The sequence below is a fragment of the Budorcas taxicolor genome, chromosome 1 (assembly GCF_023091745.1).
Source record: "Budorcas taxicolor isolate Tak-1 chromosome 1, Takin1.1, whole genome shotgun sequence".
Lineage (NCBI taxonomy): Eukaryota > Metazoa > Chordata > Mammalia > Artiodactyla > Bovidae > Budorcas > Budorcas taxicolor.
Genome location: NC_068910.1, coordinates 196,802,780 through 196,821,974, shown reverse-complemented (window position 1 = coordinate 196,821,974; position 19,195 = coordinate 196,802,780). Strand labels below are relative to the sequence as shown.

The 19,195-nt window shown below is 36.5% G+C and overlaps 1 protein-coding gene across 1 annotated transcript in view; it reads right to left on the bottom strand.

The window, feature by feature from the left end:
- The window catches only part of STAG1 (stromal antigen 1), a 465,665-nt gene that overhangs the window by 93,629 nt on the left and 352,841 nt on the right, over positions 1-19,195 (bottom strand). The window contains exons 11-14 of the mRNA XM_052642913.1: positions 9,990-10,088; positions 9,420-9,499; positions 3,050-3,157; positions 767-881 (exon numbers count right to left, since the gene is read on the bottom strand). Of these exons, the coding sequence (XP_052498873.1) occupies positions 767-881; positions 3,050-3,157; positions 9,420-9,499; positions 9,990-10,088 (402 nt within the window). The remainder of the gene's footprint in view (positions 1-766; positions 882-3,049; positions 3,158-9,419; positions 9,500-9,989; positions 10,089-19,195) is intronic.

Below are 19,195 nucleotides of genomic sequence, written 5' to 3'. Positions count from 1 at the left end.
ACATTTAAATGGGCAAACTAAAGTTCACATGTGCAAACAGATTCTGATAGATAGTATGTTATGGACGTTAACTGTTTGATAAACTGACATGGAAATGCTGCATGAGCTTGCACTACTACTAATTTACATTCAAATTCATATTTTTCCTTTTCCTTAAATAACTTAACTTTCAAACAAGATAGAACCAGTGGTTTGACAGCTTGAAAATGTTCATATACTGTTTCAATAATATAATTTTTCTTTTCATTTTGGCCATACCACACAGCTTGTAGGATCTTAGTTTTCTGACTAGGGATCGAACCTGGGCCCTCGGCAGGGAATTCCCTAAATAATGTAATTTAAAAGCTACAGGTAAAAAGAAAAGCTACAAGAAAAACAAAAAGCAACAAAAAGAGTATGCTGTATTGCAATGCAGTACTATAAAACTTTAAAAACTGCTAACCTATATTCAGTGTTAATCCATATCTGTACACATATTCCCAAAAAATGTAGAGTACTGATCCCGTTATTATGGAATCAAATCTATGGCGCTAAGGAATTTCTTGGTGGTCCAATGGTTAGGACGTGGCCGTTCACTCAGGGAACTAACATCCCACAAGTTGCACAGCATAGCCAAAAAATTTAAAATATCCATGAAGGCAACTTTGTAAGAAACAGTCTTGTCTTCATTTGATTTAAAAAAATTACTAATTACAATGATTAAATGACAATTTTACTTAAAATATAATCTAATACAACAAAATAAAGAGCTATGTTAAAAATTTACCTCACTTTCAAGAAAGAAAAGGACAAGCATCCTAATAAGGTTCCCATTCGGACTGTTTCTCCCCCTTCTTTTTGCTAATGCTTCTTCTGCTTGTGGGTCATGTCTGCTAAACAATCTGGAAATAAGTAACAAAAAAAGAATATTACAAATTTACATGGATATGAATTTAAGTCTTCTCCTTCAGTATATAAATTTCAGTGTTTAGACTAAAAAACAGACTAAGTGTATGTGCACGTACATTTTGTAAAAAACAAACAAAAAAACCAAACTTGATCATGGAATTCTGAGTCTACAGTTTACTTAACAGATTTTAAAAGATCATAATATTAAATGGTAGGAAAATGCTAAACAAGATTAGCTTTTTCAAAAGTTCTCCAACTGAGTATTTCCAGGGCAGGGGAATAAAAGATGCTTATAAGGCAAAGCTTTTGTTTGCATAGGAACTGACTCCATTTTCTCAAAGAAATAAAAAATAATGGAGGCTTACTTTGGTAGATATTTATATGAAATGTTAAATTTAAAAAATTTTAGTAAATGTTTCAAACTTGGACAAATATAGTAGAGATAAAATTACATATATCCAAGGGCTCTTTCTGATTCCAGTGTTGCCATTAATGGCCTTCATTCTGTAGATAATGAACCTTTCTAAATCTATCTTTTCTTTGAAACTACAGAAGCAATACACTCTTTCTAAATATATGGAAGCAATAAGTTCTTTCTAAAATTCCTTTTGAGAAGTTAAAAAAGAGACTAACTAGAACATAATAAAAAAAAAAAGGGAAATTAAGACTACAATATACCCTTGATATTCGTGACAGACAATACCTCAAGATAAATATGGAAATAGCACTATTTTATATTAGCCAATGAGTCAGAGTCACATCTTACTGTAAAACCCATGCCTGAAAATTCTGACTTCTTCACTTTCATTAGCAGCATGCACTACTGGCCAGCTTCCTTCTTAAATAAATATTTTTTTACATAGAAATAGCTCTTTCTTGTTTTGAGAGGTATCACTGAGTAAAGAGGGGCTTCCTCAATGGCTTAGCTAGTAGAGAATCCACCTGCAATGCAGTAGACACAGGAGATCAGGTTCGATCCCTGGATCGGAAAGATCCCCTGGAGGAGGAAACAGCATTCCAGTGTTCCTGTCTGGAAAATTTCATGGACAGAGGAACTTGGCAGGCTGCAGTCCAAAGAGCTGGACATGACTGAGTGGCTAAGCACACTGGATGTGTGGTGTTTCCTTGTGCTTTGCTGACTCCTATGACAGCTGAACACCCTCAATCTTAGCCTACTTTGTGGCTGTCCACAAAGAAACAGGTTTACAAAGAGACAGTGAGACAAATATTTAATAGTTATAAGCAAGAGTCACTTTACCACTGAGTAAAGAGCAGTTTGTGATTGCAGCACCAAGATGCTGATGTTAGATGGAGGGCCACACTTGCTCATTATCAAAGTTAATCACCCATGTACAACAGTTGCCCAGTGCATGATTTATATCTGTGCTTAGCATAATCACACATAATTACAAATCACTACATGTAAAAGACCTCTGGGTTAACGTGTCAAAGTCACTAAGTTAAATCTATGAATAAAAACAAAAACACAGCAAAACATCCCCCTGCCCAAGAATATGCTTATATTTTAAGAATGAATTAATAAATTATAGAATATATATAGTAGAGACCATGATCAATAACATATTTCATAAGGATGTTTAATTACATCAAAAAACTCTCATTAGCTCTATGCTTTGTCAAAAAACTGGATGAGATTTTGCTTTGAAATTAAACTGTAGCTGCATACATATGTTTACTATCATTACAGATTACTGATTAAAATAATCCTCCTCCTAATAAGATGAAAAAAAACCCCTGAAAATTTGGGAGGTATTTTGAAGATAATTTTAGATTACTAGTGTTGGGAAGTTAAGATGAGAACACAGAATTTTAAAAGGGAAAACAATTTGATGAAATAAAATTTCAATTACTTAGGTGAGTCTTTATAAACTTTAAGCACTTCTGCCATCTCCATTTACAAGGAGCTGACTAGCTGAGGACTGTCCTTTTAGATTTTAGATCAAAGGAATATGTCACAAGGGGCATCTTTCTCAGGGATGTGACTCATGATGTGTATGTAGGCTGTAAGAATGTTACAGCCCACAGAATTTGCAGTGGCCACTTTAGCACTATGTTCAGTCACTCCTTCTTTTACTAACTATAAAACAACAACAAAACAAAAACAGAAAAGTGGAACTTGTTTCATAGAGAATTAGCTCACTTTTTGTGAAGGAATTCTCCAGCTGCCACAGCAACAGGGCGATGTGCTGAGTACACCAAATGGTAAACATTTTCACAGTCTTCATTGGAAAGAGCTTCTTCACTTCCACTGAAAAATTCAGAAAAGTAAAACTGAGCCAAAACAAATGTTTACTGTCAGTTCTACCTTTATCAAAATTTTGTATGGTTCTTTATAAAAGCTCAAGGTATACTGATTTTATTTTTCCACTCTTTTTAGTTGAGTTTGAAAATAATATTTTTAACTATAAAGGGCACTTCAATTGTTAAATAAAATTCAGAAAATACAGATAAAATAAGAAAATAAAAGGTCCACATTTCTTCCCATACACACCTATAGACAATGACTCTTAATACCTTGGGATATATATTAGCCCAATTTAGCTCAGTTTCTTTAAACATGCATAAGTTTTTTTGTTAACAGACATTAGTCATATATTCACCCATTTCATAGTTAACTGTTACTGTGCTATGTCACTCTTGCCAGAATTGTCTATTTTATAGTTTATCACAATATTTACAATACTATTTAGTCTTCTTTCTATATGAAATGATTTACTAGTCATAATCACTCCTTTACTAATGCAAATTTGCTGTCTTTCTTTTCATGCAGTCTTAAGGTTTCAACCTTTTATTGGTTTGCTGGAATGCATCTTTAAGTATTTTTTTCCCAAAGAGGGAATATCTATTTCCTGACTATTAATATGGTTAAAAATATTTGAAAGGATTAAAGATTAATGACTAGATGGGGTACAGAATGTTTGGGCTGTACAGGTTCTTGACAAGATGGAGCAGTATAAACTCATTCCACAGAATTCAATTCTGGAGATGCCTCAGAGACTAGAAGGAGACTGAGGGATCTGTCAAATGAATATAAATTAGAATGACCTTTGCAGCAAAATAATGTAGTTGCATCATAGTATAAGGAACAAACTTTAATTTTGAATGAAAAAGAGCTGGATATCAAGGATGGGAGACAGATTAGAAGCAGTTTAATTTTAAAGTTCACTCTTTTCCCCTCTCAACAAGGCCTAAGTTTTAACCACTTAATTATATGTATATAAATCAGCTCAATGAACTAATACCCTCAGGATGACATTAAACTCATAGGAAAAAAAAATTAAAGACTTCTCAGCAATCCAAGCTCATAAGGGAAAGGAAATAATCTACACCAAAAGAAAAATAAACAGATGGAGAGAAAAAGAATTTAAAGATAGTACAACAGGATGTTAAAGGTGACTTTAACTTGTTATTTTGAGGAAGTTTTGGTAGACATCTCACAAGCCAAGAAAAATAAGGCCAGATTATTTCATGCAGTGCTGTAAGAGACTGGAGAGTTAGTTTGTGAACCTCACCATATAAGTAGAAATCAGGAGACAGAGCAATATAATGAGTAGAAATTCATACTTCCTCCAAGTTTCCTTTAGGCCAGACATGAAATAATTAAAGAGAGCCAGCCTGGATAGTTTTAAAAGACATCTTGCCCAACAAGGCCATATACAGGGCAAGCAACTCAGAGAGGAAACCGAAAGACAGGTGCTGAATCACAAAGTAAACAGCCAGAGGAAGCATCATCCACTGCGGGGAACCACTGTCATAAACACCCAAAGCGGGGATAAGACAGGAGGGAAAAGGGCAGGACACAAATGGAGATGATGACGATGGGGAGCACCTGCTGGCATGCTGGACAGGCTGGAGCCAGCTGAAACCAAGGTGGCTTTCAGAATAGTACAGTTATTGACCTTTAGCTCATAATACCTTCACCGAAATACTAAAAAGCACTCCTTTCACACCATGTCAGTTCTGAAAAGGACCATAAAAGGCCAAAAAAGATTGGGCAGTGGCCCAATTTTTGGGAAATCCTCACCCCTCCCCCAAATAGCAAGAATATTTCTCCTACTCATTAGCCTATGAAATCACTTAACCCAAAAAAAGTACGTCCCCATGCCCCTGGGCCTATTTCACTTTCCAAGAGGACCCTGTGCCCTGGGGTGGCTCTTGCCTTCTGAGACAGACTGCATTCTGTCTACGGAATGTGTATCACTAAATAACCTTGCTTTCCCTTTACTATGGTTCCCTCCTAAATTCTTCCTGTGGGTTGCCAATGACCCTCACTTGGAGGTCCATCCTAAGGACTTCTGTGGGTCTCAGGATGACTCCTCCCTCTCCTGCAACAGGGAGAGCTCTCTGAGGAATCCAGAAAAGGACCAAAGTTATCTAATGAATTAGATCATCTGACACAGTTGGAGGGCCATAACTGTACTTTTTATATAAGATATGTTCTGCCCTTATTTCCTTCAATGAAAGCACAGAAAAGAACCTTAAAAATAGACTTTTGAAACTAGCCAAACTACTTTCTAAATTCAAGATGAAAGTATGATTTTTCTTTTCAGCCAAACAAGGTATCAGATAGTTTGAAAAACACTCTTTAAGGAAGTAAACTAGCTGGAAAATATAATATTGGAAGAGCCTACGAGAGACTGCTGCAAATAAGGCAGAGCACCAAAGAATTGATGCCTTTGAACTGTGGTGCTGGAGAAGACTCCTGAAAGTCTCTTGGACAATAAGGAGATCAAACCAGTCAATCTTAAGGGAAATCAACCCTGAATACTTGTTGGAAAGACTGACGCTGAAGCTGAGCATAGTGAAAGTCACTCAGTCATGTCCGACTCTTTGGGACCCCTTGGACAATACAGTCCATGGAATTCTCCAGGCCAGAATACTGGAGTGGGTAGCCTTTCCCTTCTCCAGGGAATCTCCCCAACCCAGGGATAGACCCTAGGTCTCCACATTGCAGGCAGATCCTTTCCCAGCTGAGCCACAGGGGGAGCCCCCAAATACTGAAGTGAGTAGCCTATCCCTTCTCCAGAGGATCTTGCCAACGCAGGAATCAAACCAGGGTCTCCTGCATTGCAAGTAGATTCTTTAACAACTGAGCTATCACAGAAGCTGAAGTTGAAGCTCCAGTATTTTGGTCATCTGATGTGAACAGTTGACTCCTTAGAAAAGTCCCTGATGCAGAGAAACACTGAGAGCAGAAGGAGAAGAAGGCGTCAGAGGATGAAATGGCTGGGTGGCATCACCAATCCAATGGACATGAACTTGCCAAACTTTGGGAAATGGTGAGAGACAGGCAGGCCTGGCATGCTGCACTCCATGGGGTCACAAAGAATGGGACATGACTGGGCGACTAAACAACAACAAATGAGGAGAATTACTCTTCCTTGAAGGTAAGAGAAGAAGTATTGAAAATATCAAAGCAGTTAACAACTTGCCTGAATGAGCAAGTATTGAAACTAAATTTTTAAAAAAAGGCCAAAAAAAAAAAAAAGGGTAAAAAAGTAATCCTTAACAACAGATTTTAAACTCTAGACAATTTCAATGAAAAAGATGAGTGGGTGGAATGAGGTTACTTTTTGTTCAAGGGAAAGACATTGATAAGCTTGTAAAATTCACACTTAGATTATAATTACTTGTCATAGTAGTCACAATCTTCATAAATGACAAAGAAGAAAGAGATATAACGATAAAGTGGATACTATCAGAAGATGTACAAATCATGAATAGAGACGTACTGATTTATATACTCTGAAGTATATCAAACAACAGTGTGTAAGAAAAGATAAAGATAGTAGTTGAAGACTCTAACACATCCTTCTGAAAAAATAGGCAAAAAAAAGTAAAGTTGTAGATAATTTGGATGACACTGAATAAATTCAAAGTAATGAACAGAAATACATAACTATATAAGCAACACAGATAAGTACTGTTTTTACACATATTTAGAAAATTCAGAATATTGACCAAAATATGCAGAACACATTCTTAAATAAAACAATAAAATAGAAAGAATAGCTTTAATCTGATCTAGGGAGAACAGAAATTACTACTGAATAATCCATGCTTAAACTGAAAATCATAACAGTAATCAAAATATTTATCATTGATTGTCTATGAAAATATTCCATGTCCAAATTTTTAGGAGACTAGTAGTGAAATTGAAAGTAGTACTTTAAACATGATTATTCAGAAACAATAAACAGCTTAAAGAAGCTAATGCATTGAAAAGAACAGTAGTATGGACAAACCTCTGGCATGACTGATCAAGAAAAAGGGGATACAAATAAGATAAATGATGAAAAAGAGAAATAACAGAAAAATAGCAAAGTTTTATGAATAAAGAGATCATAAACAATAAAACAATAAAGTTCAAAACTGTGATAAAACTGATAATATTTTCAAAAGCTTAAAAAAAGCCAAAATTAATATGAGGAAATAAAGATTAACTTAGATAGGTAACAATTAAAGAAGTAGGAATGATGATCAAAGACTTCTCCTCAAAAGAAACTTAAAACTGATATGGCTTTAACAAGAGTATTCTCTCAAACTTTGAAGAAGAAATTAATCTTTCATAGAAAAGTTATTTCAGAACAGAAAAAGGGTGAGAAATTACTGATGATAATTTACAAAGAGTATACATATAACCCTGATTTCAAAGTTGGATAAAGAAAAGAAAATAAATGTCAAAGTTATACATAACACAACTATGAAAACCCTAAATAAAACATAGAACTGCATTTAAGCAAATTATAGTGAAAACAAATATGTCACGTTCAAACAGGATTTAGTTTAGAAATGCACATGTGGTTTACCATTAAACAAATCCATCAATTTCATTCAGACTCATCTATGTAAAAAAAGAAAATCCCAGAAAACTGACACTACAAAAGAACGTTTTTCATATCAAAAACCTATCTCAGTAACTGCAGAAACAAAAAACTTTAGATGCCTTCCTAGAAAAAGAACAAAAAAAGCCACTATCAGGGATATTTTTATAGTGCTCAATATCTGGGCTAATGGAATTAGACAAGAAAATGAAACAAAAGTTTTAAAATTAGAAGAGAAGACAGAACTAAAATTGTCTTCACATCATAAAATAATCTACATAGTAAATTCAAGAAAATCAAACCATCAACATGGATAAAAGTTCTAATATGCTGCACACAAAAGACAACCATGAAAATTAAGGTTCTCTATCTTTGCAATAATTCAGTAGAAAATATTTTAAAACTAAATATTTATCACATAACAAAAAGAACATATAGTATTTAAGAATTAACCCAGTAAACAATGTACGCTACTGCTACAAAACAAATTTAAACCTTATACAAGACTTAATGAGATCTGAATAAAGGAATGTATCACTTTCATGTATAAATGATATATATAATTATAAAAAATTCCATTCTCTCCTAAATTTATCATAAAATTAAACGCAGTTCTTTTTTTCTTTGGCCACACCACTACAAGATCTTAGCTTCCCAGCCAGGGATCAAACACTTGTCCCTATAGTGAAAGTACAAAGTCTTAACCACTGGACTGCCAGGGAAGTTCCTAAATGAAGTTCTAATATTTAAACTCCCAACCGAAGTTTCTGAGGAATTAGACAAAAGCACCTTAAAAATTCATAAAGAATAAAGTAGCTAAGTGCATTTTAAAAAGAAAGGCAAAGAAGGTACTGATCAGTAAGAGGCCATATTTATAAACACACAACATCTACCAGAATATAAAGCCACAATAATAAAGAATATGGTAGTACAGCAGAAAGAGGTAAAAAGAAACCAAAGCAACAGACCCTGGCACACATGATATTTGGTGTATGACAGATATAGCATCACAAAATAGGAAGTGGAGGATTTGTAATGACTTTGTCAGGTCTTTCATTTTCTCACACAGATTCTTCCTGGTTTTTAGCTAGTTCTATATATGAAACTATTCCTATTTAAAAATCTATATCATATTAATGACATAATTTAATCACCTTGCTTCCTTTCTTTTACTTCTGTACCATTCCAAAGAAGTCTATTTGAAAAACCAAACCCTTTTAAGTCTTTTATTTCTCAATTTCTCTGTCTCTCTTTAAACAGAAGAACCCACCTGCCAATGCAGGAAATGTGGGTTCAAACCCTGGGTTGGGAAGATCCCTTGGAGAAGGAAATGGCAACCAACTCCAGTAATCTTGCCTGGGAAATCCTATGGACAGAGGCGCCTGGTGGGCTACAGTCCAAGGAGTTGCAAAAGAGTTGGACATGACTTAGAGATTAAACAATAACAATGTTACTTCATTGACACTTTTTCTGGATTGCATAAAAGAACTTTTACATAGAGGAAATAGAAAATATTCAAAATAAAAAACAAAGAGAAAACATTTTGTTTCAAACCTAACCTTAAAATAAGAAAGCAAAACCGAAAGTAGGAAGAATACACATTAGGATTATATATGTGAAGGGCACTAATAATGCTGGGAAACGACATTAATATTTTAACAGACTAAATTAAAATATTATACTTACTGAAGTATTAGTGTAACCAATCGAATAGCTTCAACAGCAACATCATATTCCTTATCAAGTGTCATTGATACAATGCGATCCTGAAGAAAAGTTATAAGTCAAACCAACTATGAACAGAAAAAAAGCTGAGACAGATCTGAGGTAATGTTTTGGGGGGAGATGATGGAAGAGTAATGATAGATTAGTCTAATGATGATTAGATTAGATGGAAGGTTTTCCTTTTCAAATGTTATCATCATGGTCCTATGCACACACAGGAGATGTTGTAAATGTTTATAATTTTCATCAACTAGCATTCTCTAACAAAGAGCCAAACCTTACCTTGCAAAATCAATATAAAAAGATGTCTAGGAAAAAAATCTTATTTTAAGCAGGAGAGCTTTCCACTGAAGGTAATAAATAAGACCTCATGTTGGTAATATCTTTTTTAAAGCAGAGATTCATCTATTTAATACAGGTCTATTTAAAGAACATGTATAAAGAATATGAGCTACACTTGGTATGGTAATGCCATTTGCTAAGCTAGCTATAACAAGCATTTTTAAAGTGAAAAAGAAAAGTCATTCTTACCTTGAATCGGTTAGTGAATAGCTCCAACTTGGGGAATAATTCTCTATTAGTATACAGACTTTGTAGAGCTTTCAAACACTTCAGCCTGACTTCTCCTTGCTTCAGAAACACAAATAAAATCAAAACACAAACAGTCAATTCCATGTCACAAAAGTTAGATTTTCAAGTCTATATGAAAACGAAAAGTGATTTTCAGCTTAACCATTCAATTTATTTCATACTGTAATTTGACATAAGACAGAACCAAGTAATTATATTGTACTTACCTTTAACTAAAAGTGCACTAAAACCCCTTAGTTAGGTGAGAGAAAGTCTACACCTTTTTCAAATGTGTATCAATTCTGGTTCAACATGAAATATTTCCTACAATCATACCTGTGGCACTGTGAGATAATTTTTGGCCTATGATTTTAATTAAAGAAGGGTATGCTAATTTCTCCTTTTTTCAAAAAGAATCTAACTTCATAATAAAGTATATCACTCATTTATTTAGCAAATATTTACTAAATGTCTTTTATATTCCAGAAAGAGCAGTTAGGAAAATATGATAAAGGGATGAATGTTTAAAACAAAGGCAAAATGATAGTCATGTGTCGTGGGGTTGTTCTTTACTAGGGCAATATAATAAAGCCATTAACTTGGAGTAGATGTTGGTAATCAAAATGCATTCAGAATCACATGGAAACTTAGCCAATCCAAATGATTCAAAAGAGAACGAAATTTCTATGTTCAAAAAGCAACATGTTCCACAGTGGGCATCCAAATTTTAGAATCAGACAAAGCTAGATTTCCAATTCTGTATATTCTTAGAGAGATGATAAGTACACTAAAACCATCCCCAAGGAATAGAAATGCAAAAAGGCAAAATGGTTGTCTGAGGAGGCCTTACAAACAGCTGAGAAAAGAAAAGGGAAAGGGAAAGGAGAAATGGAAAGATATATATATATATATATATATATATCTCTGAATGCAGACTTCCAAAGAACAGCAAGGGGAGATAAGAAAGTCTTCCTCAGTGATCAGTGCAAAGAAATAGAGGAAAACAATAGAATGGGAAAGACTAGAGATGTCTCCAAGAAAATTAGAAATACCAAGGGAACATTTCATGCAAAGATGGGCACAATAAAGGACAGAAACGGTATGGACTTAACAGGAAGCAGAAGATATTAAGATGTGGCAAGAATACACAGAAGAACTATACAAAAAAGATATTCATGACCCAGATAACCATGATGGTGTGATCTTCAACTAAGAGTCAGACATCCTGGAGTGTGAAGTCAAGTGGGCCTTAGGAAGTAACACTATGAACAAAGCTAGTGGAGGTGATGAAATTTCAGGTAAGCTATTTCAAATCCTATTTCAAACAAATGATGCTGTTAAAGTGTTGCACTCAATATGCCAGCAAATTTGGAAACTCAGCAGCGGACACAGGACTGGAAAAGGTCCGTTTTCATCCCAATCCCAAAAAAAGGCAATATCAAGAATGTTCAAACTACCACACAATCGCACTCATCTCACATGCCAGCAAAGTAATGCTCAAAATTCTCCAAGCCAGGCTTCAACAGTACATGAAACAAGAACTTCCAAATAAATGTTCAAGCTGATTTAGAAAAGGCAGAGGAACCAGAGATCAAATTGCCAACACCTGTTGCATCATAGAAAAAGCAAGAGAATTTCAGAAAAACATCTACTTCTACTTCATTGACTATGCTAAAGCCTTTGACTGTGTGAATCACAACAAACTGGAAAATTCTTAGAGATAGGAATACCAGACAACCTTACCTGCCTGCTCAGCAATCTATATGTAGGTCAAGAAGCAACAGTTAGAATTGGACATGGAACAACAGACCAGTTCCAAACTGAGAAAAGAGCACATCAAGGCTGTATACTGTCACCCTGCTTATGTAATTTATATGCAGAGTACACCATGAGAAATGCTGGGCTGGATGAAGCACAAGCTGGAATCAAGACTGCTGAGAGAAATATCAATAACCACAGATATGTAGGTGACACCACACTTATGGCAGAAAGTGAAGAAGAACTAGAGTCTTTTGATGAAAGTGAAAGAGGAGAGTGAAAAAGATGACTTAAAACTCAACATTCAGAAAACTAAGATGATGGCATTTGGTCCCATCACTTCATGGAAAATACATGGGGAAACAATGGAAACAGTGACAGACTTTATTTTCTTGGGCTCCAAAATTACTGCAGATGGTGACTGCATCCATCAAATTAAAAGACACTTTCTCCTCAGAAGAAAAGCCATGACTAACCTAGACAGCATGTTAAAAAGCAGAGACATTACTTTGTCGACAAAGGTTCAACTAGTCAAAGCTATTGTTTTTCCCATAGTCATGTATGGATGTGAGAGTTGGACCATAAAGAAAACAGAGTGCCAAAGAATTGATGCTTTTGAACTGTGGTGCTGGAGAAGACTCTTTAGAGTCACTTGGACTGCAATAGATCAAACCAGTCAATCCTGAAGGAAATCAGTCCTGAATATTCATTGGAAGGACTGAAGCTGAGGTTGAAGCTCCAAATCTTGGACCACCTGATGTGAAGAACTGACTCACTGGAAAAGATCCTGATGTTGGTAAAGACTGAAGGCAGGAGAAGGGGACAACAGAGGATGAGACGGTTGGATGGCATCATCAACTCGATGGACATGAGTTTGAACAGGCTCTGGGAGTTGGTGATGATGGACAGGGAGGCCTGGGGTGCTGCAGTCCATGGGGATGCAAAGGGTTGGACGTGAGTGAGAGACTGAACTGAAGTACACTAATCATTCTGATACTAGTTTTCTCACTTTTAAAATACGATTCTGACTTCATAAAGTTGTTCTAAAATTTGAATGCAGAGTGTATGTTGGTAAAAGTTTTAACAACAAGCTCTGGGAATGGAGCCCTGAACTGTTCCATTTACAGAGTTCTGTGATGTGATTTACTCCCTCCACAGCCAATTTCAAGATACCAATCCTGAACTGATATAAATGAATGGATAAGCATTGAATGCTGATTCAAGGTAGCTCAAGTCCTCTCCTGTGAGATGTGCTTGTTGGTCAAGTCTCTAGCACAGAGAAGGTATCTGCGGTAGTTGCTGTTGATGACCTGCCCAGATGTCCAAATCCTAATATACACGGCTAATCTTCCCACTTCCTTCTGTACTGACAGCTAATGGAGCTTATCTGCATCTCTCTCTGGAGAATTGATCATGGCTGGAAAGAACCACCTAGTACAGAGATTCTTATGCTCTACTTTGCCTTTGCCTCCTTCAGGATGCAGCTCATAGACATTGGGGAATAAAATAGGAGGATAAAAGAGCCCAATCTCCTTGTCTCAGGACAGGATAACCTCTGAGGTGCAATTTATTCTTCAAAGTTCCTTCTGAGGTGAGGCTCAGACAAAACTCCTGAAACCATATTTCTGTCAGTGTATCCTACTTTATCCTATATTCCTCATTTACTTACAAGTTTCTCCTGAGAATATAAACTTCAATGTATTTCTAGCACAAAAATCTCTGACTGAGGTGAGATTCTAGGGAATGTGACCCAAATAGTTGGTAGCAAGAGTGGTCCTAACAAGCAGACTTCACTGATGGGATTCTGAAGATGGATCACTTGAAGGAAGAGCTACTATGAGGATGGACCCAATTATTGTTTGTAAGTGAAGTCAATGATAGTCTCTGACATAGAAGAGTAGCCATTTGTTAATTCACTTGTACATGAAAGGAGATATGCACTTAGCTTGTACAACATGATGAACATTTGAGGGATAACACTGTAAACAGTAACTATAAGGGCAACGGAATTGGGTGGCTGTCACTGAGAGTGCTGAAGAGAGAAAATGACAGGCTAATTAATCATAAGTTTAAATTAACAAATGGCAACATTTAAGAGACTTTCATCTCCTGCAGATAAAGAGTTCATTATATTGAAGACTAGACTGAGAACTCAATTTTAAGGGTGCCAGAATTTATGAGCCATTGCATCTCAGGCAAGTCTATGCCAAAATCACAGCCATATAGGAAAGAAGTGGGAGTTCAAAGACTAGCTGGCAGATATAGACAGAACAATGAATTTGAAATTTTCCATGAACATGTGGGCCTGCAAATAAGTCTCAAGTTCCCCTGTTAGAAGAGAGCATGCTTTTTCCACCTAACTATCCCCTTCAATATATGGAAACCTCAAGTGAAGCAACTACCTTAAGGACAATGCTAGCAGCTTTCCTCATGTTCTATACCAACCCTCCCTTATGGCCACAAGCTAAGGTCAAATTTCAGTATGGCCCAAGTGGGGAAGTAACAGGTCTGCTAAAGGAAGAGGTGGGGAAGTAACAGGTCTGCTAAAGGAAGAGGAAGATTATATTGCTGTAAGTGCTACAGGAATCCGCCAAGTTGAACAAGTAAGAACCGAGAGTGGTTGCTAAGGGTACTGGACTAGGGAATGGGAATATCAAACAAGATAAGAGAGAGTTTTTGGATATGGGGCACTCTTTCTTGCCTCAGGATTTAAGGCCCATGCAAATAGACTAACACTGCTGGATGACCTCTGGAAAATGCAGTGGTGCATATTAAAGAAATAAGAGATCCAAGAATCATTGTGGCAGACTGTGAAGAAAGGCAATTAAAACACAGCGAAGTAAGCAATATAAAGGATCTACCGTATAAACTCAGAAGACCTATTGGTTGGGTACGTTCCTCAGGAGGGCCTGGTCAATACTGTTTATCAAGGCAATGAAGAAAAGACTTGGGGCGGGGGTAGGCATTACTGAGAAACTACAAAATGGCTGTGTTCTGGAGGCTAGAGCTGGCAACAGAAGAGACTCAAACAGAATTCAGTTTCCATTCCAATAACAAAAATGATGATGAGATTACAGAATAGCAGAAACAAGGTACCATCACCGAACTAGTAGACGCAAGGTGCACATGATAACTGTAATGGGCAGAGCAATGTTGAAGAGCAGCCCATGGGGTCTGTGGATATGGCTCATAAAATATGGTTTTCCTGGAGGCAAGATATATGAAAAGCCAACAAAAGTATCATATAATATGTATCCATGATCACAAGAGATCAACGGATGAGCAAAAGATTAAAGACAGCTGACCCAAAGTAAAATTATAACTCCAGATTTAAGATAGCATCTAAGAAGTTTCTTTACCTCTAAATTTCAAAATAAGGCCAAAAGAGATGAAATTACTTTCAACCAATCAAGTTCACACATCAAATTATACAAAGACATTAATCAAGTTTTATCCACACCTTGTTTCATGGTGCTTCCTAATCAGGTACCTCTCATACCAAATCTTTGTTCTTTACCTATAACATGGCCTGCTTACATTACAGGAACTTAACTAAATAACTTCAACAATAACTTAAATGAAAAAGCCACCTGAAATTTTGCTAATTTTTCTCTTTTGGGACTCCATTATACTCTGATTGTTATTAAAATGCATACAATAATATGAACACCCCAATGGGAATACTGTGAAAGAGTTCAGTTCAGTCACACAGTCATGTCCAACTCTCTGCGACCCCATGGACTGCACCACACCAGGCTTCCCTGTCCATAACCAAGTCCCAAAGCTTGCTCAAACCCATGCCCATTGAGTCAGTAATGCCATCCAACCATCTCATCTTCTGTTGTCCCCTTCTCCTCCTGCCTTCAATCCTTCCCAGCATCAGGGTCTTTTCCAATGAGTCAGTTCTTCGCATCAGGTAGCCAAATGTTGGAGCTTCAACATCAGTCCTTCCAATGAATATTCAGGACCGATTTCCTTTAGGATGGACTGGTTGGATCTCCTTGCAGTCCAAGAGACTCTCAAGAGTCTTCTCCAATGCCACAGTTCAAAAGTGCTCAGCTTTCTTTATAGTCCAACTCTCACATCCGTACATGACTACTAGAAAAACCATAGCTTTGACTAGACAGACCTTTGTTGGCAAAGTAATGTCTCTGCTTTTTAATATGCTGTCTAGGTTGCTCATAGCTTTTCTTCCAAACAGCAAGCATCTTTTAATTTCATGGTTGCAGTCACCATCTGCAGTAATTTTGGAGCCCCCCAAAATAAAGTCTCTCACTGTTTTCATTGTTTCCCATCTATTTGCCATGAAGTGATTGGACTGGATGGCATAATCTTAAGTTTTCTGAATACTGGGTTTTACGCCAGCTTTTTCACTCTTCTTTTTCACTTTCATCAAGAGGCTCTTTAGTTCTTCACTTCCTGCCATTAGTGTGGTGTCATCTGTGTATCTGAGGTTATTGGTATTTCTCCTGACAACTTGATTCCAGCTTGTGCTTTAACCAGTCCAGCATTTCACATGATGTACTCTGCATATAAGTTAAATAAGCAGGGTGACACTATACATCCTTGGCGTACATAGTAGCTCTGTGAAGAGTGAAGTTACTCATAGAAGGCCATCCACATGTTTTTGTGGATGAGGCCCTTTAGACCATTTCAGGTGCTGATAATCTTATCACTGAGTGGTTCCTATCACTGAGTATATAACAGGCATTAACACTTTGGCTGTATATATACTGACCACCATCACTGCCTCATAGGGTATGTACGACAAGGACAAATTCAAGCACAATGGGACAGGTGCGCTCCTAACCAACTCCAGAGCTGTCCAAATCACAGTACACTGTTCAACAAAACTACTAACTCTATGGTGGGGAAAAGGATATCATTCTGCTAATTCAAGATAATACAAGCAGTCCAATCTAGCCCATAAGGAAGGCCTCCAGAGACTAGACGTTGACAGATTACCAAAGGATAAATGTCGAAGTCTGAGCTTTTGCCCCAGCAGCTTCTGATATTATCACCATCACTGAGACAGTGCAACCCATAAGTGAAACAAGCAAGCTGTGACTGATCTGGCTAAGGCTTTTTACTTGATCCCTTTGCAGAATGAGGTCATGACCTATTTTTGTTCACACTGAACAGGCTCCAGTATATTTCTACTGCACTCCTGCAGGGATACCTAAATCATTCTGCAATATGCTACCAGAGGGCAGGGCTTGATCTTCAATAAGCCCAAGGGCCCACAGAAATTTGTCATCCCTTAATTAATGTGATGGCTACAGTGCTGCTAATGACATGGAGGCTACAGTACTGTACTGCGCCACTGACACTGAATGATTAGTGCCAATTTGACTATAAATCCAGATAAAGTCCTGGTCCTAGGCAAAACAGGTGCAATTTCTAAGGCTCAGGGTTCAAAAATGACATTATGGCATGGTTTACAGACAGCTCTATGAAACAAAGGCAGATAAGTCCTGCTAGGTTGCAGCCACCATCTGGACCAGTAGATGGCTATTTTTTGACTATCAGGTGCCACCATTTCAATAGGCCAAGCTCTGCACTATGGTAGTAGCAGTGCAGGTCACCTCTACTACCATTCCTTGTAACATTTTTCACCAACAAGCAGGTTGTTGCCAATGACCTAACCATCTTGTCAGGCAAATGGCAACTGAAAGACTGGATCCCCCATATGGGAAAAAGATCTATGGCAGCAGCTTGCTTCCTGGGAAGAAAAAACACATGTCACTTATGTAGATACTCATGGCAAAGGATCTTCTTTTTATATTTATTGAAGAATAGTGGATTTACAATATTATATTTGTTACAGGTATACAACATACTGAGTCAATATTTTATAGATTTATCCTCCATTTAAAGTTATAAAATACTGGCTATATTTCCTGCTTTGTACAGTATATCCTTGTAGTTTGTGCCTCTTAATTTCCTATGCCTTCCTGGAGCTCTTCACTTCCCTCTCCCCACAGGTAAACACTAGTTTGTTCTCTGTATCTGTAAGTTGGCTTGTTTTGTAATATTCATTCATTTCATTTCTAGGTATGTATTAACATGCAGTATTTGTCTTTCTCTGACTTTTCACTAAGTATAGTACTCTCCAGATCCATCCATGTTGTTGCAAATGGCAAAATTTCATATTATTATACGACTGAGTAATATTCCATTGTATGTGTGTATATATGTATAACAACACATTTATCCATTCATCTCTTGATGAACACAGGTTTCTTCCATATCTTGGTTATTGTAGATGATGCCATTATGAACACAGGAGTGCACATATCTTTTCAAATTAGTGTTTTCGTTTTCTTTGGACATAAACCCAGGAGTAGAACTGCTATATCGCATATATTTTCAGTTTTTTTAGAAAACTGTCATGCTGGTTTTCACAGTGGCATCTCCAATCCATTCCCAGGAACACTGTAGGCAGGTTTCATTTTCTCAACATCCTTGACAACATGTTACTTATGGTATTTTTGATGACAGCTATTTTGACAGGTATGAGGTGGTTTTGATTTGCATTCCTACGGTGATTAGCAGTGTTGCAATGTTGCATCTTTTTATGTGCTTGTTTGCCATCTGTATGTCTTTGGGAAAATGACTATTCAGATCTTCTGCCCATTTAAAAATCAGGTTGCTCAGTTTTTTGATATTGAGTTGTATGAGCTGTTTTTAACCCCTTATCCATCATATCATTTGCAAATATTTCCTCCCATTCAGTAGGCTGTCTCTTCATTTTGTTGATGGTTTCCCCTTTCAGTAGGTTGTCTTTTCATTTTGTAGATGGTTTCCTTTGGTAAAAGCTTTGCAAAACTTTTGAATTAGTTAGGTTTTATTTGATTACTTTTACATTTGCTTCTTTGGCCTTAGGAGATTGAGGCAAAAAAATACTGCTATAATTTATGTGAAAGAGTATCCTGCCTGTTTTCTTCTAGAAGTTTGTACTTTTGGATTACATTTAGGTCTTTAATCTATTTTGAATTTATTTTTGTATATGGTGTGGAAAAATGCTCTAATTTCATTTACGTATAGCTGTCCCCACACCACTTATTTTAGAGACTGTATCTTCTCCATTGTATAGTCCTGCCTACTTTGTCTTAGATTAATTGACTTTATTTTGGGCTCTCTATTCTGTTCTATATATCTGTGTGTCTGTTTTAGTGCCACTGCCATACTTTGATTATTGTAGCACTGTAGTATAGTCTGAAGACAGGGACCATGATATCTCCAGCTTTGTTCTTTTTTGTAAAGGCTGCTTTGATTATTCAGGGTATTTTGTAATTCCACATACATTTTAGGATGATTTGTTCTACTTATGTGATAAATGACATGAGTTATTTTGATACAGACTACAATCTGTAGATTGTTTTCAGTAATGTAACCATCTTAACAGT